This window comes from Hylobates moloch, unplaced genomic scaffold (assembly GCF_009828535.3).
Source record: "Hylobates moloch isolate HMO894 unplaced genomic scaffold, HMol_V3 SCAFFOLD_14, whole genome shotgun sequence".
Lineage (NCBI taxonomy): Eukaryota > Metazoa > Chordata > Mammalia > Primates > Hylobatidae > Hylobates > Hylobates moloch.
This window is the reverse complement of record NW_026652289.1, coordinates 33,106,630-33,130,434: the sequence shown is the minus strand read 5'-3', so window position 1 is coordinate 33,130,434 and position 23,805 is coordinate 33,106,630. Positions and strand designations below refer to the sequence as shown.

Here is a 23,805-nt window from a genome sequence, read left to right as displayed (position 1 = left end):
TCCCATTTCTGGTTCCTCTGGTCACAGCACAAATTTCCAGCTGGAAGGGGAATGGAGACTATGGGACCTAGAAGCAAGAGGTTTCACGCTGCCTTTCTCCCTTAACAGTGGGAAAAGCCTACACTTTCCCCATGAGCTCAAAATGTTGACAGTATCTCTGGGTGGCAGTGGGGGAATGGGTTTGGTTTGGTTTTTCTCCCAGGCTTCTACTTTCCAGAGAGATTTTAACATTTTTTTCCTGAGTTCTCCACCTCATATTCTAATTCTCCATGGTTCTGGGACCAGACTTCCCTTTATTCAGTGGTCTCTGAAGTGAGATTTGCTCATCTTTTGTGGAATAGATCTTGGGAAACTGAACTTGACAGCTTGAATCTTCCTCGTATTATCTCAACCTGGGGTAATTTGAGTGCCACAGGATAAATGTGGGACATCTTTCTGAAGCATCAGTTTCCCTTGATTCTCCTGAGATCACGAGAAAAAGCATTAATATACTTAGGAATGACAGTCACATAGGTTTCTAAGAGTATACCAGACTTCTCTCTGAAATGAGGCTTGGGTTGTCCTCTTTTTCATAAATTCCCAGATTTAAGAGAAAGGCTGCCTTCTGCCATGAGGACACAGTGATATAAAAGTTTGAGAGGTACTGGCGCACTTCTTCACACTAACAGACGTGTGAGGATGTATGACTCTAAACCACACGGCATACAGTTCCTGCCTACTTAATGTTTACTTTTCTACCTCTGCCTCTGGTTTTGGTCCCTGACAGCTGCTGATTCTTGGCAAAACCCCAGAGCTTGGAGTCAGAAGACTGAGTTTCAAAGTTCCAGTATTGCCTTTTTCTTTCTTTCTCTTCCTTCCTTCCTTCCTTCCTTCCTTCCTTCCTTCCTTCCTTCCTTTCTTTCTTTCTCTTTCTTTTTTCTTTTCTTTCTTCCTTTCCTTTCTTTCTTCCTTTCTTTCCTTTCTTTCTTTCTTTTCTTTATTTCCTTGTTTCCTTCCTTCCTTCCTTCCCTCCCTCCTTCCTCCTTCCTTCCTTCCTTCATTTCTTCTTTTTTTTTTTCTAGCCATGATATCAATCCCTCTCAGTCACTAAATGATTGTGACAACACCTTGTACAGTTGTTGGTGTCATTAAATCAGATGGTGTATAAGAGTATTTTGTAAAAACTATAAAGGAGGATGTGGCTGATAGTTCTCATGAGTATTACTGCTCTTCTTTCCCACAGTTAAAAGAATATTGGCAGAGAAACAGCCCTGGTGTTCCAGCAGGAGCAAAAAGGAACAGGAAAACAAACAGCAGTGGCACCGAGACAGCCACTTCTGATGGTGGCCACTCACCTGGGGATGTGAGTCTTGGCTGGCCAGGTTCCTGGGGACAGGGGACCCAAGGAGCAGTGGAGGGTAATTGTTAGGATTGTGGATGGACTGTTAGGTACTGGATAAGAATTCTGAGTTTGAATCCTGCCTCTCCGGCTGCTAGGGATATGATTTAGGGCACGTTGCTTGAGCTCTTTGGGCCTCTCTTTTCACATCTCTAATAGAGGTGGTATCGTTTGACTTCCTTTTGTGAAGTTTAAGTGAGATTTGTTATTGTTGTTTTTATGTTAATCCCTAGTACCTGGCCTGCTGAAAACACTCAGGACACCCAGGATATGGTCATTGCTGTTTGATTTTCCTCATCCCCCATCTCAAGGGGAAGCCAGGACAATGAGAACAGCCACTTGCCATCAGAAGTCACTGAAAGGGCCCCAGGGTGGGATGATGGGGAGATAAGAACCATGAGAGAAGTTGTCATGAAGGAGTTTTGGGAGAAAAGGTCCGAGATAGGCAGAAAATGTTGCCAGTTGATGGGGAAGAATGGAAGTCAGAGGGCTTAGACACTGAGGGGGACAGAACATCTCCATGTGCACTCTCATCTCTTGTAGTCAGCACCAGGTATCCACGGGGAGGGCCCTACATCATCTGCTACCCTGAAGGATCTGGATGCAAGAGGCTCTGGGCGGAGGTGCAGTGACCCTGCAGGCCAGCCCTCCAACCTCCTCCCACAGCGGGGACCAGGTGCCCCTCTGCCAGCTGAGACAGTCCACACATACCACAGCCCTAATGATTGTTCTACCTCTCCGCCCACTCCACTCCTCCTCCACCTCCTCCTCGCTGCATGTGCCGCAGAGCCCGTGCCAAGAACCAGCAGTAGTCCTGGACTCCAGGTCTGTAAAAACCAGTCAACTGAAGAACACCATCAAATCTTTGGTAAGAGTCCAGTGGGGTCCCCTGATTCCACCCTGCCAATCCTGGGCTCATTTCCCCTTGGGGCCCTGAAGAAAGGGGCCGGGGGCCCCTGGTGCCAAGGGCAAATAGGGAGCTGGGGCACCCAGGCCTCACCTGGAGGGACCCCAGAACATGAAGCATGGCTCTTCTTTTGCTGCCCTTTGCCGACTCTCTCCTCTCCAGACACCCCTGCTCCAGTCCTTGCTACACACGCCCTGGGATTGTTGCCTCTCGGGGAAGTGCTAGCCTGACTGGTTGTCAGGGGCCCGGGATTTCTGCTGTGACTCAGTCCCTAATTTGCTCTTTGATTCTGGACAAGCCACCTCTCCTTTTTGGGCTCGTGTTTTGAGAGGAGGTAGTGAGTATCAAAGGTCTCTCTGTCAGCTCTGAGAGTCCGAGATTTAAAGGCCCCCTAGAATGGAAACCTCAGGGCCAAGGGCTCCTGTCTGTCCTTTTCCATCCTTTATCTGCTGTGAAGAACCGTACCTGGCCCGTACGTGCTCAGTAAATGTTTATTGAATGAACACACTTTTCTAAATCACAAGCTGGCAGAAGGGGGGGCCTTTCTCAGACTCCATTTCTAGAGGTTTATGTTACTCTCCTCTCAGGAGATTCCAGATTCAGACTTCGAGTTTTGTGGCTGTGGGCGAAAACCAACAAAGACCCAAATCCTCTGTCCTTGGGAGCTTGAAGAGAGTTTACCAGTTCGTGTTCCCATTGGGTCTGAGAACTTTGCCTTTAAAATCCATTCCTGGCCCCTGCCTACCGCTTCCTGGTCTGGGGAATAGAGCTGAGGGGGCCACCCTCCATCACCTTGATTTGACTCTCCCCACAGAAACAACAGAAGAAACAAGTGGAACATCAGCTGGAAGAAGTAACGTGATTTCTTTGTTTGCTCTTGACATGACTGCTGGGTTTGGGGGGCATTCAGATGTAGAGGCCCCAGTCTCATCTCACCCACTCCCAGCCTGGGGAAGAAGGCTCACCCCTCAGATTCCACCCCATCCCCACAGGGTCCCTGATAACCTGGTCCCGTGGGTGGGCCTGTCCTGGGGCATTGGTGGCATTCTAGGTGCATGTCTCTTGCTGTGCCATCTCTGCCTCCCCCTGGTAAGAGCTCTGTCTTCCTCTTCCCACAGGAAAAGAAAGCAAACAATGAGAAACACAAAGCCGAAAAGGAGCTAGAGGTGAGCGGAGGGTGTGCAGTTCCCTCCTGTCCTCCAGAGAATGTTTCTTTCCTTCTCTTTCAGCGCTTGCTTGGCTTTTCTCCTGAAGGTTCAAATCCAGAGATTGAACACACAGAAGGGAAACTAAATATCACATGAAACGTTCTCTCAAATATTTTGAAGGTAAGAATCTGGGCACCCTGTCATCTTTCAACCTGGCACTTTGACAAGTCTTAGGGAGAGTCCTTCGGGCCCCATCTCAACTCTCTCATTACAGATGAGTCCAAGGATCTGGCCATCCACCTGCAACATTCATTGCAGAGTTAGGGCTGTCTCTGCTGTCACTGTCACACAGGAGAAGAAGGAGGACAGTGTGAGTTCAGCCACGTGCCCCATCCCCTGGCAGCTTGGCTTCCTAGATGGAGGAGTGAGCCTAAAGGTCCCTTCTGCAGGATGGAGTGTCCTGCCCAGAATGCAGCATGGCCATTTCCCGCTGCTTTTGTGTATGGTTGTTAGAGCAGCCTGGGGCTGAGTCAGCTGCTCTGAGTGAGTTGGGGGCCACTGTGAGGAGCAAGCACTGGACGCAGAGCTTGGGGGCCAAGTGCCTGCCCTGCCCCTACCTGGCTGTGGTCTTGGCCAAGTCCTAGGTGGGGTATTAGGTACTTATACTGTGAAGGTACAGAAGAGTACATTTAATATGTTACCATTTCTGTAGACAGAGGAAACTGTGTGTGTGTGTGTGTGTGTGTGTGTGTGTGTGCGCGCGCGCGCATACTATGATAATATACATAAAACATGTATGCAAGGGTTCATAAAAAAACTCAGGAGAGAGCAACAGGGTGGCTGGGAGATACTTCCCTTCTGTACCTTCTGAGTTTTGGACTATGCGAATGTATCATCCATTCAAAATGTGAACAAAAGATTAATTTTCCCCTTCCTATCTGTGCCCCCACCCCCAGCAAGAAAAATGGGCTTAGAGAATGGCATAGACCTGGGTGTTCAAATCCCAGCTCTGCCTAAGTGATCTTAGGCAAGCACTTAACCTTGAATACTCCGTTTTCACCTACACAATAGAGGTAATCATAGTAAGTGTCTCCTATGCTGGTTGCAAGGATTAAATGGGATTGCTAGCACGGTACCTGGTGAAGCACTCCATAAAGGTTCAAACAGTGGTAGCAATAACAGTCATAACAAAGCCATATTATCTGATCTCTCTGGGCCTCTCTTAGCCAGCTGTAAATTCGATCTCTTTCCCTGTCCTTTCCAACTTGACTGAGTTCTTTTAAAAACCAGACCACGGGCTTGGAAAGGCCTTGCTCTCTACTGAGTTGTATATTGAGCCTAGCCTGACCCTTTTAAGGGGAACTGTGGAATGGCCCGGGCTCTCCAGATCGAAACTTCTCACTCTTCACCATCAGACCTCGAGCTGCAGTAAAGCAGTTATTGAGTGGCAGTTAGAGCGGTCCATACAGGAGCAGGCACTGCTGAATGCACAAGCGACACGGGTGAGGTTTTGCAGAGGGAGGGATGTGGAAGGAAGATGACCCCAGGTGGCCAGGAGCAGGTGAGGACCAGTGACAGCCCTTCCTAACTTCTGTGCCCTTTCTTGCAGTTGAAGGAGTTGCTTAAACAAATCCGGCTAGAGAGAGATGAATATGCTCAACATATAAAAGAAGAGAGGGCCCGGTGGCAGCAGAGGATGAGGAAAATGTCACAGGAGGTGAGATCTGACCCTTCAGCCCCCCACCTTAGATAAGTCACTGGATCTTTCTGGGCATCTGTAAAATACGAATAGTACAGCCAGAGGTGGTCCTGGGTCTGGGCTTTGTGGAGGTGGGGGCAGAGAGGGAGACAGCAGCCTGTCCAGCCTCCAGCCCCTCTCTCCAGGGCCCTTTCCCCTGTGCTTTGGGCAGGTTCGCACATTAAAGAAGGAGAAGAAGCATGAAACACATCGGGTAGAGAAGCTGGAGAGGAGCTTGTCAAACTCAAAAACCAGATGGGTAAGATGGGGCTGGCATCAGAGGACTGTGGGGGTGGCTTAGAATGCCCCAGGGAGGTGGGTGGATGGAAGGGCTTTGAGGCAGAGGGAACGAGGTCTGTGCCAGGAGATGGCAAGTCTTGTCATCTCCATGAGCCTCAGTGTCCCCATCAGCAAAGAGGGCCTGTTGTCAGCCACCCACAGTGCTCTCTATCTGGAAGTGGCTTGGAAGATTGCCTACCATCCAGGTGCGAGGAATCAGTCGCAGTGAGGCCAAGTTTGGGGAGCCTGAGAGGAGCTGTGCACCAAGAGGAGAGTTTTTTGTTTGTTTGTTTGAGAATCCAGAGGCCCTTATTGTCTGCTTCCTTTCTCAGTTGAACCCCTGACCCTGGAGCCTCCAGCAGTGCCCTCTGAGGTGGAGCTGCAGCACCTGAGGAAGGAGGTTGAGAGAGTGGCAGCAGAACTCCAAGCCCAGGTGGATAACAATAAGGGCATGAGTGTCCTGATATCGGGGCAAAAGGAGAGGCTTCGGGAGCAGGGGGAGAGGCTTTGGGAGCAGGGGGAGAGGCTTTGGGAGCAGGAAGCGAGGCTTCAGCAGCTGGCTGAGCCACAGAGTAGCTTCGAGGAGCTGGTGCGTTGCCCCACCTAGAGAACCTGCCCTCCTCCCTAGCCCTCCAGGCCTTCATTTCCCCATCTGTAAAATGGGGCAGTGTAGCCCTCATGTGAAATGTTACTTCTAAAGGCACCTGTGAGCCAGAGCCGTGCTCTGGTGACTGTGGGAGAGAGGGGATGATTTTTCTAACCTGCCTCCACCCTTCCCAGTGCCGTGGGAGGCAGACACCAAGTTCTGGGGTCTCCAGCTGCAGTGAGTGGCTGCCGATTGCTTCTCTCTGTCCAGAACAATGAGAACAAGAGCTCTCTGCAGTTGGAGCAGCAAGTAGAGGAGCTGCAGGAGCAGCTTGTCGAGGTGAAGGAGACAGTAACCTCTGCCCCATCCAAGAAGGGCTGGGAGGCGGGCACCAGCCTGTTGGGAGGGGAGGTGCCAGGCCAGAGGCAGCTCTAGCCTGTGGGCAGGTGACCCCAGCACCCTCCAGGGCAGTCCTGTGACTATTTCTTGCTTCCTGCCTTCTGACTTTTAGAGGTGGGTAGCCCTGGGCTCCTCCCAGGTCTGGACATCATCATCCCAGCTAGCGGCATGGAGTCCCCAGTCATAGGGGAAGAGACAGTGGTATAAGAGGCTCCTTATGCCAGGAGCGGTGGCTCACGCCTATAATCCCAGCACTTTGGGAGGCTAAGGCAGGAGAATCACTTGAGGTCAGCAGTTTGAGATCAGCCTGGCCAACATGGTAAAACCTCATCTCTACTAAAATTACCAAAAAAAAAAAAAAAAATTAGCCAGGCATGATGGCACATGCCTGTAATCCCACCTACTCAGGAGGCTGAGGCATGAGAATCGCTTGAGCCCAGGAGGTGGAGGTTGCAGTGAGCTGAGATTGCACCACTGCACTCCAGCCTGGCCCACAGAATGACACTCTGTCTCCAAACAAAACAAAAAGGCTTCTTAGATTAAAACTGGATTCCAGCCTCGGTTCCACTGGTCACCAATCAAGTACTTTGCATCTCTAAGTCTCTGTTCGTTTGACTTCAAAAGGAAGTTAACACTTTCCTTACAGAGGTGCTGAGGATTAATTGAGATAACACTTGGAAAGCATTAGGCATGTAGCACACTTAGCAGATGGTGGTTGGCTTCCAGTGCTTTTCCACCAGTCTGTGGCCTACAGTTTAAATGGTGAGAAGAGAGTATGAGATTTGAGGCTGGGGAAGGAGGCATGGGGTTCTAGGAAAAGGAGGCAGTCACTTAGGCCTGGAGCAAGGGGCCAGGGGCTTGGGCAGGCGACAGAGCCCCACAATGCCCTCGCTACTCTATTAATGGGCCCAGAATCTGGAAGCCAGCAACCATGTGCCCTCATGCCCAGGGTCTTCCTGCAGGTGCAGCTGAAGAGCCAAGAGGCTCAGAGTCTGCAGCAGCAGCCAGACTATTACCTGGGTCACCTGCAGCAGTACGTGGGCACCTATCAGGAGCAGGTGGCTGCCTGTCAGCAGCAGACCTCTGAGAAGGAGGCGCTGCACAGCCAGTTACTGCAGCAGACCCAGCTAATGAACCAGCTGCAGCAGCAGGAAGCTTGCGGCAAAGCGGTAGCCAACCTGGCCCGCCAAAAGTTGCAGGAGACCCAGGGGAGGGGGCTGCTGAGGCCGGGGCCCTAAGGGGGACAACCTGACAAACTGTGCCTTCTCACCCTTTCCTGGCCCCTTAGGAGTGCCTGGAAACTGCCAGCCAGCAGAACCAGCCCCTACAGGCCCAGTTGAGCCTCATGGCTCTCCCTGGGGAAGGTACAGGAGACTGCCCAGAGGAAGAGGAGAGAGCCCCAGGAGGAAGCGGGGACTGTTAGCAGCATAGGATTGAGGAGTTGGAAGAGACCTTTAGAACAGCTGGTCCTTATGCCAACCGGGTGCCCGCACTAAGTTCGGCATCAATATGGTGACCTCCTGGGAGTGGGGGGCCACCAAGTTGCCTAAGGATGGCTGAACTGGCTCAGGTCAGAAAGGGAGTGGGTCAGAACTCCCGCACCGACCGGTAGTGGGACTATGCCTGATCCTGGTTCTTAAAAGTAAAAATAAAGAACAGCAGCTCATTGCTGTCTGGGTAGTGGCTGGCTCAGGGTTACACAGTGAGTGTGGAGGCACAAGTGGGCCCACAGTACCTCCCTTGTTGGGTTGTCTGAGGACCCTTCTGGCCACCCCCCACAGGAGATGAAGGAGGACATCTGGACAGTGAGGATGAGGAGGCACTTCAGCCAATGCTGAGTAACCCGGAGGACCTGGAGAGCTGGGAGGCCATGGTGAGCCTCACTCCCCCTGCACCCATTTTGCCACCTTCCTCTGTGGTCCCTCCAAGACCCCTTTATGCTCTTGGTTTCCCTGCCTTCTGATTTCTCTGGACCCTCACCCCTTCCGGGAGCCAGTGGTCAGACACCATTTCACCTGTGACCAACAGGTGCACTCTCTGAGGCCCCAAGGGAAGGGGCTGCGTTCCACCTCTCTGCCATTTGTTCTGTGTATGCCCCTACAAGAATGCTCACCTCTTGCTCTCAGGTTGCATTTTTCAACTCCGCTGGGGCCAATGCCCAGGAGGAGCAGGAACGGTTACGAGAGCAGGTGAAAGGGCAGAGGGTGTGCTGCCAGCGCCTGGCTCACCTGGTGGCTTCGGCCCAGCAGGAGCCAGAGGCAGCGGTCCCAGCCCCAGTGACTGGGGGCGAGTCTGTGAGTGGGAAGACCCACTGGGCTGTGCAGGAGGTCATGGAGAAGCTGGAGGTGAGTCCTGGCATGGGCCAAGAAGGGCAGGGGTGGGGCAGGTCGCTGCCGAGATGTGACCCCATTATTTTGGCTCCAGAGCGGCCTTATGGACCTCCTGGAGAAGAAGGTGGACCTGAGGGAGCGAGTGGAGAAGCTAGAACTTCGATTCCTCCAGTACTGGAAAGACAGAAGCCATCAGTGAGCGGGAGGCCAGGGCACTGGCAGGGAGAGCTGCAGGGCCATCGGAGGGGCCTCAGCGTCTGAGCCCTGTCCTCCCACAGGAATGTTCATCACCCTAGAACACAGCCAGGGGGCAGTGCCCAAGATGCGGCAACAGGAGGAGGACATCATCAGGCTGGTCCAGGACAAGGAGATGAAGGTAGGGTGTACAGCATCTCTGCAGGGGTGGGGGTGGGCGCGACTGTGGGCGCCGGTAGGTGCGTAACAGCTGAGCACCCCTCCCTCCAGGTGAAGCTGCTGGAGCTGCCGGAGCTGCCGGAGACGATGTTGTGGCTTGTGATGACTACAACGAGGGACACGGCAAATTCCAGGCCACTGCCCTGAACCCTGCTGATGAGCCCGGTCCAGGCGCCCCAGCCCCCCAGGAGCTTGCAGGTGCTGACGAGCATGGTGGTGAGTAGAGTCCTCAGGCATGGTGGGCAGGCAGGGGCAGGGGAGGCTCACACTGCCCTCAGATCCCCACCTCCGTCTCTCCAAAGATCTTTGTGAGGTGAGCCTCACTGACAGTGTGGAGCACCCAGGCTTGGGCAGCAACTCCTGTATGCCGTTCTTTTCCTGGGCTTGGCTGCTGAGAAGAAGGAGATAAACATCACCATCATCAAAGAGCGCTCAAGAAATTTTAAAAGAGGAAACAAAGTTAGCGGATTAATCTCCTACCCAATTCATTTACTTCAATGTTAGAGCCACTCATGATTATTTGTGTTTGTAATTTATAGTTTATTTGTAAAAAGTTAAAGGAGAGTGGGTCTCTGTGGCTTTCACTGATGTTCACTCTGGCATCCTTTAGCATTTTTCTTTTTTAGTTTCATAATTGTAGGTCATTAGCATGCATATCAAGTTTTCCCTTATGTGGTGGGAGTTCAAATACACAAAGACCCACTATTTGCAAAAAATTATTCTTGCTGGTTTGGAATAGGCTGCCATGCTTTTTTAATGTTATTGCAGCATGTATATTCACTACGGAATTCAGATAAAATTTGCTTATGTTCTGCTATTGTTTCATCTAATCTTAATCACAGTGAGCTCTTCATTAGCTCAATATGTGGTTTGCCCCCAAGTATGCGCTGTTTATTACTTTGTAATATGCCACTATGAGTACTGACATTTAGGGTTGTTTAAAGGCCAAGAACTGGAAACAGCCTTTCCCCTATTTTCCGTGTATTGGTGATGGGAGTAATAACATTTTGGGGGAGCTTTTAAAATCTCACAGAAGAGGAAAGTGGCCTGCTCTGGCAGGTGTGTGCAGGATAGAGTGTGTTCCGGTGCCAAGAATTAGCGCTGTACTATGGTAGTTCCCTTCGGATTTGTATGTGCTCTGGGCTCATGAAGACATTGCATCATGAGCTGCAGCAGTTGTACTCTTTCTCGATGACCTAAAAAGTGATTATTTCCGAGGAACGAAAGGCTCCCATCGTTGACTGTAGATGTGGCAAAACTTCCCTAGCTTAGAGCATTTGTATCTATAATACATTTTAAAGTCAGAGTTGATGTTACCTGTTTTAATCACATGAGCACATGTCCCAGTACACAAAAGAGTGCTGGTTGGCATTCTTCTTAATGTATTTAGTAAAGATCATAAGAAATCCTTTAAGAGTTTAAATGTCCCTGGAACAGGCATACAGGCTCTAGTCAAGAATGAATTAGAGTGAAGGAAAGCTGCGTGACACCTGGCATTCCTCTCTGTTCATGGAGCTTCTTTGAGGCTTGAAGATTGATTTTTACCATCTAGACCTCTCTGGCTAATACCTATTCTTCAACCACCTTGGTTACTCTGACATAGGAATTTACTTCTTTTCCTTGAATGGAAAACACTTTAAAAAATAATAACAAACACTATTATAAACTAATATATGTGAGAGTACTTAGTTGAAACAAAAAGGAGTTTTACTAGACAGTATTATACTATATTTGAAAATCAAGGAGAAGTTTATGCAATTTAAAATGTTTATAAACTGCAGTGCAATCTATTGTTTGTGAATGCCAATGTATTATCAGGAAACGTGTCTATACAATCACAGAGTTACATTTCCTCACAAACTTGTTTACTAAGAGTGAAATATGTTTTTGTACCTCTCAGTTTCATTTAGGGACATATTTTGTGCAATATTTATGTGATTGTGCCTATGCATGATGAATGAATGATTTCAGTCATACATTGCCTAAATCATAACTTGATGATGCTTGGGAAAGACTCAACAGTTCAAACTTCATGAAGTTCTAATGTCTGTGTTCCAAAACACATCACATTATTAGGATGTAGGGAGATGTGTATGTGCGCTCCCTGGGGTGGGGATTTCTAGTTACTAGACCATCTCCATTTTTAGCATTTGGCGTCCTCATGATACTTTTCTAAATATGACATTAACAGGAGAGCAACAATACGATTCTGCCGATGGAATAACAGATTTGCCTGCATTCACTGAAAGAGCGCAAATATTGGGTCCTTGTGACTTCAACTGACTCTTCCAAATTGTATGAATGTATCAGTGTATTAGATAAACCCAGTTTCAGAATGATAAAGAAAAAATGTTAGACCAAATAATGCAGCTAATTAACAGTGGTACAATTTCTAACCTGTGGGTTTAAAATGGACTTAAAGGGCTGGGCGTGGTGGCTCATGCCTGTAATCCCAGCACTTTGGGAGGCCGAGGCGGGTGGATCATGAGGTCAGGAGATCGAGACCATCCTCGACAGTGAAACCCCGTCTCTACTAAAAATACAAAAAATTAGCCAGGCGAGGTGGCGGGCACCTGTAGTCCCAGCTACGCAGGAGGCTGAGGCAGGAGAATGGCGTGAACCCCGGGGGGCGGAGCCTACAGTGAGCCGAGATTTCGCCACTGCACTCCAGCCTGGGTGAAAGAGAGTCCGTCACAGAAAAAAAAAAAAAAAGGACTTAAAGTCCTGTTCTTGCCTTTTATTTTCTGAACTTGCTGCTTTTGCATTCTTTGAGTTCAGTTTAAAGACAGTTACTTTAAGTCCATTTTAAACCCTCAGGCTAGAAATTGTACCACTGTTCATTAGCCACATCTATTTGGTCTAATGTTTTTTCTTTATCATTCTGAAACTGGGTTTATCTAATACATTGATAAACTATTTCAAAGGTACTTTTATTGTTGAAATCATTTCACTTTTACCCGATAAATATCAATGACTAGGAAAGACCTTCAGATAGCATTTAGCATCTGTAACCAATCTGAGAATAATGTGTTCATCAGGTGCCTATGGATTAAATCACATACTGGCATATTTAAGCTGAATGTCAGTCTGGAAATAAGTTATATTATATATTAATATATAATATATATTATTTTATATATTAATATATAATATATATTATAAATTATATTATATATTAATATATAATATATATTATTTTATATATTAATATATAATATATATTATTATATATAAATTATATAATATATATTATAAATTATATTATATATTAATATATAATATAATAGATATCAAATCACTTTAAAGAGAGTCGTATTTAAGTTAAAATATAATTATTCTATATTAATTATAATATATATTATATAATAATATTTAATATATATTAATATATAATATATATTATAATTAATATATATTAATTATATATTAACTGAAATACCACTCTTTGTGTAGGTATTTGTCATATATTTAAGAGAAAGCTAAAAAGAATGGAAATCATATGACTAACTTAAGTCTTTCTTCAAAGTGCATACAGTCCTTTGCGATACCTCATTCAGCCAAGTATTTGTGCTCTTCCTCATTCAGTATAATGCAGCTTTCGATTTGCTTAGAAGGAAGGTTAGAGTTCATCAGAAACATAGAATTTTAAAATGCCAGTTCAACTGAATAAATTTGAATTTCTGCAGGAAGAATCAAAACATCTATTTAAAGATTGCAATATATAATAATTATTTTTTAAGTATTTGATTAAACCTGATAGGTTTTCCAGAAATGAAAAAAAAATCAGTTCTAAAACCAAAGCTGATTTTTAGAAAATTTGAAAATGTAAATCAGCCCTATCCATAATAGTTTCTCTAAAACTTTATCTTAAAGAGTCATTTAAAAATAATGTAACTATTAAAAAATGTAACTGCTATCTTAAAGTTCTGAAATAAGTAAAACATTTTAAGATTGAATACTATAGTTTAAAAGAAAGAAACGGTGGGAAGGAAAAGTAGAGAAAGAAATGCCAATTCCAATCCAAGGCTTTATTTGCCAAGTTTTCTTAGAATGAATTTGACCAATTTATGAATTCTTGTAAACAGAATGTATAATGGAAATACTGAAAAACTTTTGCCTAAAGTGGAATTATTGACTGCCAGTGTGATGCTACTGTAATGTAATAAATTATTAAATTGTTGCAAAGTGCTGTTTTTGCCTTAAAATTTTATTTTGCGTGTCTTGAAAAACTATAGTATTAAAGGTGTTGATACTGTGAGAATGCTGGGCATGCTTGGCATGAGATAATCTGTTTCATTTTTACAAAATTGTAATATAGCCATGCAAGTGTTTGTTAAAAGAACACAAAATAAAAAAGTTCGGGATTAAAAAATGTTATGGAGTGAAAAAGTTATGGGATAAAAAATGTAAAAAAGCTGTGGCAAAAAAGTAGAAAAAAATTTTGTGAAAAGTTACAAAAAAAGTTACGAAAAAGAAGTTATGGGATTTTTTAAAAAGTCATGGGATAAAAATAAAAATTAAAAGCAGGCCTCTGTCATCAAAGCCTGGAGAAGTAGGGCTGGAGTCTCCACTGCCACCATGAGCCTACCACCCCTTCCCAGGCCCCCCTTTACAATTAGGGTAGACATACCAGACCTCTGTTTAATGGGGAAAGACAAACAGACCCTTTGCCTTGACCAGGGCTGAGTCCTTACATTTCTGGATGATGATGATTGTTATTTAAGAGCCAGAGGCTGGCAGAGGTGGTTTGTTTGGAGGAGGTCTGATGGCCTCCTTACTCTCACCATAGTAACTTTTCCCTCAGGGGGGCTCCCATGTTCTTATTCAGAGAGGTAGCTGAGGTGGGACAGTGGGGCTAACTGTGGACCAGGTGAGGGCACGGGCTGCTGCGGTGGCCCCCTTCCCCAGTGTACATATTGTGTCTGTGTAATGTTTTGTATATTCCAGAGGGTAGGGCCACCCCTGTATCATACCTAGTGGAGGTTGGAGCTGGCACATGGGGAGGAGGGTCTAATAATTATTGGTGGCTGGGAAACTTATTTATTGCTAGCATAGGACAGAGAAAGGAGGCAGGGATGGGGTCATGGCTCCTGGTGATACGACTCCTGTTTATTTTGCTTTTTATTTGGAATAAATGGATTTAGCCATACTGCTCAGCCTGGTGTGTTCCCGTTTCCCTCACTGGGTCCTGGTGTTTGTGCCACTGAACGAGGAGCCCCGGAGTGTCTGAGCATGTCCAGCTGGGCTGTTGGGGACCTTCCAGGCCTGTTAACTGTATGCTGCCTGGTGACACCTGGGGGATTCCACGGGGACTGCCATGGACCTGTGGGGTGCAGGCCGGCCCTGACTGCCAACAGACTCAGAAGCCTGATCTAGCCATGGCCAGGAAGACAGGTACCAGCACCTAAGGGCACTGACTTCCACCCACCCCAGGCATCTTCCGTTCCGTCTCCTTGCCTCCCTCTCCTGTCTGCACCTGGTGGCCTGTTCTGTCTGTCCCTCCAGAGTGCCGGCTGCTCCTCAGGCTCCCTCCAGGCTGAGTTCATAGCCCTGCCCCCTGGTGGCCAGAGCCAGCTTCACAGGATAAGAGCCAGCTAAGCTCCAGGGGCTTTCCAGGAAAAGTGTCCCTTGGAAAGGATGTGGCCTTTTCACAGCTCCCAACAGCGCCCTAGAAATATCTTGGCCTTTCCCCTCCTCTGAGCCCCACACAGAACACAGCCAGCAGAGGACACACTTCCCCGCCATCCAGAAATGGGTTTGATTCTCAGCCGAGGGACAGCAGGACTGGTAGAGACTGTCAGGCCACACAGAGGCCTGCATATCACCCCCATGCTTGGTGGGGGGATGGGGGGGTGGGGGGGCGGGAGGGATGGTGGGGCTGGCTGTCCACAGGCCGGGCATGACAGGGAGGCTCCCTGAAGGTGGTGCACTTTGGAGGGGCAATGTCAGGGGACAGCTTTCTCTTGTTGGGCCACAGACTCCAAAAGGACAGCACGGTGACTGATTTCCAGGGCTAGAGACAAGGCGGTCAGCCACATGTTGGTGTATGTGTATATATATGTGTGTGTGTGTGTATTTATAGAACAGGACAGGGTCATATCACAAAGGGGGCACAAGTTTTCAGCAATGGTCACACCTGGATGTGTCAGCTCACCACTACAACAGACTAAGTCACAGATGTAGGGGGCTGGCTTTGGCTTTGGGGCTGGGGCAGCCACTGTCAAGTCACAGAACAGCCGCTCAGGCAGGCTTGGAAAGGGAGGTCTCTGAGAAGAGGAGGGATCTGTTTAGAGGCCGAAGGGGGGGCTGGGGCTCTGAGGATGGGATGGTCTTGCCTGACCCAATCAGCTGGCAGTTGGAGAGAAAGCAGAGAGGAACAGGAGAGAGAAAAGCAAGCAGAGAGCTGATGAGGCAAGTGCAGAGCACAGGTGGGCCACAGCAGCTGTGGGAAGGCTGCGGAGGGGAGGGCACAGGTGCAGGTGTGGCAAGGTTTCTGGGAAAGTGGGGCTGGAAGGGAAAGGGGAGGAAGATGGAGGGAGGAGCCAGAGCTTCACAGTTAGTGTCTGGGGTCTGCGGCGGCCCTCCCCACCCCACACATGCTGGCCTCTTGCAGGGCACCCAGGGCAGTGCACCCACCGTTCAGAGCAATGCTCAGCCCCCTCCGGTTTCCCTCTTCTCTGGTCACCCTGTCTTCAAACTCACTGGCCCAGGGCCACCTCTTGCTTTTGGGAACCCAGCGCAACATCCACCAGGCCTGATAGAGAAGGAACACCGCTTGAACCAGGATGTTGAAGGTAAAAGGGATGGATGGCTGGAGTGATCGCCGGAGCCCCTCGGGGCAGTCAGAAAGCCCAGGACCCTCTGAAGGGACCCTGGGGGAGGTAGGGAGGACAGGCAGCCGGATGCCACTGGCTATAGACTTATAAGTCTAAGAGGGGAGCCTCAGCTTGTTGGGGGTTGCAGGTCACATAGGTGAGGCTGGCCCTTCCTGCTGGGAAAAGCCGAAGAGGGAGAGTCCATGGCAAGGGAGGTGGGCGGGCTTGCTGGGCGGAGCTCAGCCGGGCCAGCAGGCACTGGGGTCCCCTTGGCTGAATAGCAGAGGCGACCTCTAGAAGCAACAGGCCAAGGTGCGTGAGCCTGCTGGCTGCTGGTAGTGCTTCAGCGGGGGCCAGGGACCCTGCTTTCAGCCACATGCTAGCAGCTATTATGGTACGTCCCTGCCTGGCCTGTGAGGTGTGTTGTGGGTTGACCGTGTGTATGGGACTCTCAAGGTTTCATCCTAGATCACCACTGGATTGTCAACAGATAGAGGAGGTGGGACCTGACTATCACCCCTGCTCTGCAGTGGATTTGGCTCTCAGCACTCCCAGGCTGGGAGCTGGATGCCCTCCCCTGGCAGCATGACTCAGACTTCACAACAGGTACGGCGTGCCCAGGATGACATTCCTAGGCCTCTGGCGGCCTCAGAGTACAGCCCCACACACAACCCCCTCCAAGCTGTCAGCCCTTACACCATAAGCCATGAGCCCTCTGACAGCTCCAGAGAGCACCCATGTCTGCCTGTTTGGGCACAGAGCCTGTTCCAAGAGCTCACAAGCTCAGCCATGAAGGCTGGGGGTCTTTGGGGCTAGTGGGGGCCAGCCCTGGTACCTGCATCCAGCCAGGACGCTCTGTACCTGCAGCTAGGAGTCGTCCACGGGCCCCTGTAGCTGTGCTGACGGTGGTCGTGTTGATGTCGCGGATGATGCTGAGAGCCTCTTTCAGCATGTGGTGCATGCGCAGCATCTCGTCGCGCCGCTGTGCCTGCTCTGCCGACTCCTCCATCAGCGTGTTCTGGTCCCCCCGCGAGTACAGGTTGGACAGCAGCTCTGAGAAGACGAACTCCTTGGTCTGAGAGTGGGCAAAGAAGGAAGGAGGTTGGGTCCTGATGCCTGTGCTGCCCTGGCCTCCCGCTGGCCCGTGCTGGGACTGTGTGCTGGAGTTGGAGCCCTGAGTATGGCTTTTCAGATGCGGCTTCTACACAGCTTAAACTCAAAGATCTGCCTCCCCACTGCCCTTTTCTCACTCAGATAGGGACACTGAGGTCCAGAGGGAAGGTCACCTGTCCAACTCACAGATCTGGGAGGGGACCCTGGACCTATCATGCTACCAGGACACCTGTCTACTCAGTTTGTTCAAATTATTTTTGGAGATAGGCTCTTACTCTGTCGCTAGGCTGGCGTATAATGGGCAAGATCACCGCTCACTGCATCCTCAACCTCTTGGGCTCAAAGTGATCCTCTAATGTCAGCCTGTCAAGTAGCTAGGACTATAGGCACGTGCCACCACCAAGCCCAGCTATTTTTAAAATTTTTGTGTAAAGGCCAGGTCTCACTATGTTGCTCAGGCTGGTCTCAAACTCCTGGCCTCAAGCTATCCTCCCACCTTGGCTTCCCAAAGTGCTGGGATTACAGGCATGGGCCACTGTCCTCAGTCCTACGTTATATTTCTATGAGACAGCTCTGGTCTGGACCGTGCCTCCCTCCCTGGACCTGGTCCCGTAGGGCTGGTCGGCATCTCCCCCAGGCCAACATGGCCACCTGCATCCCCAGTGCCACAGGAGCCCCCACCCCCATGAGAAGGTGCATGTATGTTGTAGATCGTGATGTGCATGATGGTCTTGGGCTTGACACCAACCATGAGGTCCCACACGGTCTTGTTGACAATGGCCATGCAGGAGTCCACCAGGTTCTGGGTGGTTTCCGTTTGCTGCTCCAGCTGTGGGTCCATGGAGTGCATGAAGCTGTCGGAGCCATTCTCCTCAGCCTTGCTGTCCTGTCATGGAGAACACAAGGGCATCAGCGTGGCCAGGCCATGCAGCCAGGCTCCAGGAATCCCTAGGATCTCAGTCCCTCCAAGGGTACCTGGAACATTGAAGCACAGAGAGAAGCAACTGGCCTGAACATGCACCCAGCTCCCCACACACTCTAGATGGTTTCAGTCCTCTGCCTCTCAGGACCCCAGACTCCCCTGATTCAAGTCTCCTCTTAGTTCTGACTCTAGTGCCCAGAATTTGCCTCAAGTTACCAATCCAGAAATTGGAAAAGAACATCTCCAGGTCCCTTGCTTGAAGACCTGGCCAGAGCTTGTGCCAGGCTGCAGATGCCTGGCAGGAGGCAAGAAAAGGGCATACTCACTTTCCCCTTGTCCTGGGAGGCCCACACACCAACAATTGCCACCGCTGCTGCCACCAGGGAATGCAGCAAAGTAGACACACAGAGAGAGGAAAACGCGAAGGGTTGAGTGAACCTGGGACACTGCACCCCAACTTTAATGTATTGTTGAATTCAATTAGCTAATACTTTGTTGAGGAATTTGCATCAATATTCATCAGTGATACTGGCCTGTAGTTTTCTTTTTTGGATGTATATTTAGTGTTGGTATCAGGGTAATACTAGCCTTGTAGAATGAGTTTGGAAGTATTCCCTCCTCCTCTATTTTTGGAATCGTTTGGGTAAGGTTGGTGTTAGTTCTTCTTTAAATGTTTGCTAGAATTCAGCAGTGAATCATCAGGTCCCAGGCTTTTCTTTGCTGGGAGACTTTTCATTACTGCTTCGATCCCATTATTTGTTATTGGTCTGTTCTGGTTTTGGATTTCATCCTGGTTCAGTCTTGGTAGTCTGGATGTGTCTGGAAATTTATCCATTTTTAGTGGGTTTTCCTATTTGTTTGCATATAGTTGCTGATAATAGCCACTAGTGATCCTTTGAGTTTTTGTGGTATCAGTTGTCATGTTTCCTTTTGTTTGTCAATGTTGTTTATCTTTTTTAAAAAAACAACTTTTCTTTTTTTTGAGATGGAGTCTTGCTCTGTTGCCCAGGCTGGAGTGCAATGGCACAATCTTGGCTCACTGCAACCGCTGCCTCCCAGGTTCAAGTGATTCTCCTGCCTCAGCCTCCTGAGTAGCTGGGATTACAGGCGCATACCACCACCCTGGGTAATTTTTCTATTTTTAGTAGAGACATGGTTTCACCATGTTGATCAGGCTGGTCTTGAACTCCTGACCTCATAAGCTGCCCACTTCGGCCCTGCAAAGTGCTGGGATTACAGGCATGAGAATCCGTGCCCAGCCCACATTTTGTTTTTAAATTTTACTTATTTACTTTTTTTGTTTTCTTTTGCCGACAGGGTCTCATTCCGTTGCCCAGGATGAGTGCAGTGGTGCAATCATGGCTCACTGTAACCTTGAACACCTAAACTCAAGAGATCCTCCCACCTCAGCCTCATGAGTAGCTGGGACTACAAGCCTGCACCACTACACCTGGCTAATTTTTCTAGTTTTTTGTAGAGAAAGGGTTTTGCTATGTTGCCCAGGCTGGTCTTGAACTCCTGGCCTCAAGCAATCCTCCTGCCGTGGCCTCCCAAAGTGCCGGGGTTACAGGCATAAGCCACCATGCCGGGCCTATATATACATTTTCTTTTCAAGTTATATAAAGTATTCTGTATGCATCCTTCTGGAATTTGTTGTTCTCACTTAATATTATATTGCTAAAGTTCTTATTGTTGTTTATCGCTGGCGTTCATTCTTTTTGACTGCTTGTGAAATCACCAGAAGATAGAGATCCTGAGATCTCTTAAGAACTGCTGCTGGGAGTATACACTGTTATGACCACTTTGGAAAACAGTTTGGCTCCCTCTCATAAGGTTCAATATTCACACTCCTCCCAGCCCAGCAATTCTACTCTACATGCAAGAGAAATTCTTGCCTATATAAAACTGGGGATGTGGACGAGGAATGTTCCTAACAGCTCTGTTCAAAATAGCAAAAACCTATTGCCCATCAACTGGAGAGAGGTGACTAAATTGTGCTTTTTATTCCCTTTCATTTCCTGTAGTCTTATGATGCAAGTGGCTTTCCCATGGCTAGCTTAGGGAGGAGGATACTCTTGGCAATCCAGTCTGTGGTGGCAGTCCTTCTTAGCCCTAGGGCAATCGGTGCTGACCAAAACAAGAGTAAACAGAGCAAGGTGCCCCATTGAGCCAATGCCTTGGGTCCCTGGAGGTACAGTCTTGTACCTGGAGGAAATAGCCATCATACAAATCAGTGTTTTCTTTTTTTTTTTTTTTTTTATGAGACGGAGTCTCGCTCTGTCGCCCAGGCTGGAGTGCAGTGGCGCAATCTCGGCTCACTGCAAGCTCCGCCTCCCGGGTTCACACCATTCTCCTGCCTCAGCCTCTCCCAGTAGCTGGGACTACAGGCACCCGCCACCACGCCCGGCTAATTTTTTGTATTTTTAGTAGAGACGGGGTTTCACCGTGGTCTCGATCTCCTGACCTTCTGATCCGCCCGCCTCGGCCTCCCAAAGTGCTCAGTGTTTTCAAATGCTCTGTCACTGGGCTGAGTCCAAAGGACATCCTCCCTTAAAACATTACAAAGTTTATTGGGGCTACCATTTATCGAGCATTTATCATGTGCCTGATCATGTACTAATTGCATGCATTATTTTATTATTTTATTTATTTACTTATTCATTTGAGATAGGGTCTCTCTCTGTTTCCTGGGCTGGAGTGCAGTGGTGCGATCACAGCTCACTGCAGCCTCAAACTCCTGGGCTCAAGTGGTCTCACCTCACCCTCTCGAGTAGCTGGACTATAGGCCTAAGCCACCAAGTCCAGCTAATTTTTAAAAAAACATTTTCATAGAAATGTGGTCTGGCTTTGCTGCCCAGGCTAGTCTCGAACTCCTGGCTTCAAGCGATCCTCCTCCTTCAGCCTCATTATTGCCTTTACTCTTCACCATCACCCTGTGAGAGTGCCTGGGGGTAGGTGCTCCACACAGTAGCAACCTCCACTCATAGGTGACAATGAGACTCAGTGTAGTCAAGCAACATCTCAAAGGTCACACAGACGGAGGGTGGCTGGGCCAGGATGAAGACCTAGGACTCTAAAGCTGGTGCACTAGTAAATGAGAAAATCTCTGGGGGTTCAGGATCGCTTCCTCCCAAGAAATCTTTCTCCAAATGTTCTCAAAACAATGACAGATCCGTCTTTCCTAAAGCAAACAAAACTAGCAGCCCCTTCATTTTAGAGGGGGGAGGGGGGATAAAGATTAGCTAAGCTCCAGGGCATCCCATTTTAATCCTACACATTTATCAGGCAACTGCCAGCACAGCACCCCAAACCTAAAGAACCGTGCACAGCTGTCTCTGTGGGGCATGGCGTGTCCATGCACATAAAGATTTTCCGATGTGTGTTTACAGGCCAGTGGCATCATCCTCAGTCACAGGTTAAAGGGCAGCTAGGCCTGGCCTGCTAGGCACCACCGTGAGAATCTGCTGAGCTTTCCAACTAGTTTATCTGTTGTTTGCAATGAAAGACGCCCTGAAAAGAAGGGGTGTGGGTGGGAAGAGTTCTGATTTGAGGTCCCCGATCCGGGCACGATCTCCTTCCCCAGTCGCCAGTTTAATCAGAGGACTCCATCTGTAAACACAGGCTCAAGCTCTGTCCCCCAACGCCCTCTTTCACCCAGGTGCCACCCGCTACTTCTCTTCCATAGAAAACAGCCTAGGCTGCCAGCATTCCCTTAGGATCTGTGCCCCAGGCCTGGCTTAATTTTTTCCTCTCCAAAGAGCCATCTGTAGGGCCAGAAGCCAGCAAAGCCTAACTCATTACTGGACGCCAGTTCCTCTGCCTTTCAGTGATTCCTACCTTACCCTGGGGTTTTATGTTTCTTGTCTCAACCCTAACATTTCTCACTCCTCCACAAGTCGAATTGCTCACACCAGCCAACTGAAGCATGCTCTTCTTGACACAGTTAGCTCTCGGCACACGGTTGGTGCTAAAAAAAAAAATGAGCATTATGTCAATTTCATTGATCAACAAAAGTGATGGCTCCATTGCAAAGTCGATAGTGCCTGGGCCTCTGAGTTCAAGAGCCTTCTAGACAAAGGGCTCTGAGCTGAAACATGAGCATGCACACATATGCATCTCTCTCGGTCTCACGAGATAATTCGGATACTTGGTTGTTATCCTTGAGCATTTTCCTACCTCATTAATGCACCTGTAGCCAACACAATAATAATTATAGCTAATAATGGCTAAAGCTGAGGACTTTCCTGAGCCAGGCAGTGGCTTTAAAAACTTTAATGTTTTCACATAGACTCTCATTGAATAATTTCTGTTTTTCAGATCAAGAAACTGAGACTTACTATCACATTTGGGATTAAGTTTAAAAAAAAAAAAGAAACTGAGGCTTAAAGCTGTCTAGTATTTCACAGCCAGCAAATGGCTAAGTTGGAACTTGAACCCAGGCAGTAGAGCCCCAGGATCCTGTGCCCTTACCCATTACCTAGTGTTGGCTACACAAAACTAGTGTGTACACATCTTCAACTATAGTTTAAGCTATCGTTTAAGTGGGTGACATATTTTTCACTACACTTTATGTAGGTGACTTTCAGTTTGGGGGTATTCTACTTACGCTATCTATTGAGCTGGATATTAACTGAGAACAAATAGAAACGAATGAACTCTGAAAAACATAAAACATGAGCAACATGATGTCACCGCAAAAGACAAAACAGCCCACAGCCTTCTTGTGACTCTATTTTGCTGACAGTCCATGACCTAATAACCTGAACTTAACAGTGCTCTGTTCCCTTGGGGGACACACACACACACACACACACGAGAAACACACACACTCACTACAGTTGGTGGTTGTGCCGCCCTGAGCCTCCAGTAGGCGAGTTTGAGGAATGTAGGGACTAGATGGGTCGGGCAGAAAGGTGCTGGGTCAAGGGGAAGAGGGGGCAGCCGGGTGCGCGCGCGCGCTCTGGACTCCTGCAACCGCCAAAACGGGTGCGCGCGGGGCGCGCCGGGGTGAGGGGTGAAGGGGTGACAGGGAAGGTGGCAGGGTTGGGGCAGCCCTTTCCCAGGCGGTAGCGGGGCGGTTCTGTCGCCCAGGCTGGAGTGCAGTGGCGCGATCTCGGCTCACTGCAAGCTCCGCCTCCCGGGTTCACGCCATTCTCCTGCCTCAGCCTCCCGAGTAGCTGGGACTACAGGCGCCCGCCACCGCGCCCGGCTAATTTTTTGTCATTTTAGTAGAAACGGGGTTTCACCGCGTTAGCCAGGATGGCCTCGATCTCCTGACCTCGTGATCCGCCCTCCTCGGCCTCCCAAAGTGCTGGGATTACAGGCGTGAGCCGCCGCGCCCGGCCGCTGTTGCCCTTTTAAGCTGCGGCTGACAGGAGCCGCCCGTCCTGTCGGTGGAGTCGGTTACACAGGGAGCAGCCCCCGAGGCCGCCACACCGCTCCCCGCCGAGGCCTCGGTGCCCCTCGCCATTTTCCACCCGCGCTCCCACGAAGGTTGAGGCGGCGGGGAGAGGCGAAGCCGCGAGAGCTCGGCCGGGCGGTCCCGCCGGGTGGTCGCAGCAGTGACAGCGGCTCCGGACCGGCTCCCCTTCCGCGCCCTCCCGCGGGAGATGAGGGGAAGATGTCCCCGTCAGGGTTAAGGCCAGGCGGAAGGTGCTGGCGTCTACCTTCCACGAGAACCAGAGCCGCAGCGGCGGCTCACGCTCCACTGCGACATCGCGGTGAGGGCAGGGCCGGGGCGGAGAGCGGGGAGTCCCGGGACAAACGGCCGCCTGCC

At 49.2% G+C, this 23,805-nt stretch overlaps 3 protein-coding genes across 11 annotated transcripts; 2 read left to right on the top strand and 1 right to left on the bottom strand.

The window, feature by feature from the left end:
* The first annotated feature begins 1,278 nt into the window (after positions 1–1,278).
* LOC116482036 (golgin subfamily A member 8C-like) lies at positions 1,279–9,959 on the top strand. The gene is given in 19 exon segments (XM_058427687.1): positions 1,279–1,342; positions 1,922–2,246; positions 3,100–3,138; positions 3,404–3,451; positions 3,540–3,568; positions 3,570–3,613; positions 3,708–3,759; positions 3,761–3,803; positions 4,849–4,935; positions 5,043–5,150; positions 5,344–5,410; positions 5,413–5,430; positions 5,783–6,039; positions 6,307–6,420; positions 8,682–8,729; positions 8,860–8,960; positions 9,044–9,141; positions 9,237–9,392; positions 9,482–9,959. Coding segments are annotated over 18 exon segments (1,683 nt in total). The 5' UTR covers positions 1,279–1,342; positions 1,922–1,979; the 3' UTR covers positions 9,589–9,959.
* LOC131380666 (golgin subfamily A member 2-like) lies at positions 7,232–7,858 on the top strand. Its single transcript, XM_058427686.1, has 2 exons — positions 7,232–7,649; positions 7,730–7,858. Exons 1-2 carry the CDS (start codon positions 7,338–7,340, stop codon positions 7,856–7,858), a joined length of 441 nt encoding a protein of 146 aa, XP_058283669.1. The 5' UTR covers positions 7,232–7,337.
* Positions 9,486–23,775, bottom strand: LOC131381189 (dynamin-1-like). 9 transcript variants are annotated; one of them, XR_009209744.1, is made up of 6 exons: positions 23,696–23,775; positions 21,867–21,996; positions 17,856–17,993; positions 16,856–17,069; positions 15,816–16,287; positions 9,486–9,570 (listed from the first exon to the last, which is right to left on the bottom strand). XR_009209744.1 is itself a non-coding variant. In XM_058427682.1 (6 exons), exons 3-6 carry the CDS (start codon positions 21,954–21,956, stop codon positions 16,100–16,102), a joined length of 630 nt encoding a protein of 209 aa, XP_058283665.1. In that variant the 5' UTR covers positions 21,957–21,996; positions 22,636–22,686; positions 23,308–23,679; the 3' UTR covers positions 15,039–16,099. The 9 variants fall into 9 exon arrangements, 5 of the variants coding, with proteins under 5 accessions (XP_058283668.1, XP_058283665.1, XP_058283664.1 ...); XR_009209743.1 differs by lacking the exon at positions 9,486–9,570 and adding an exon at positions 13,193–14,472; XR_009209745.1 differs by lacking the exon at positions 9,486–9,570 and adding an exon at positions 13,193–14,502 and having other exon boundaries at positions 15,816–15,933.
* Between the last annotated feature and the right edge of the window lie 30 nt (positions 23,776–23,805).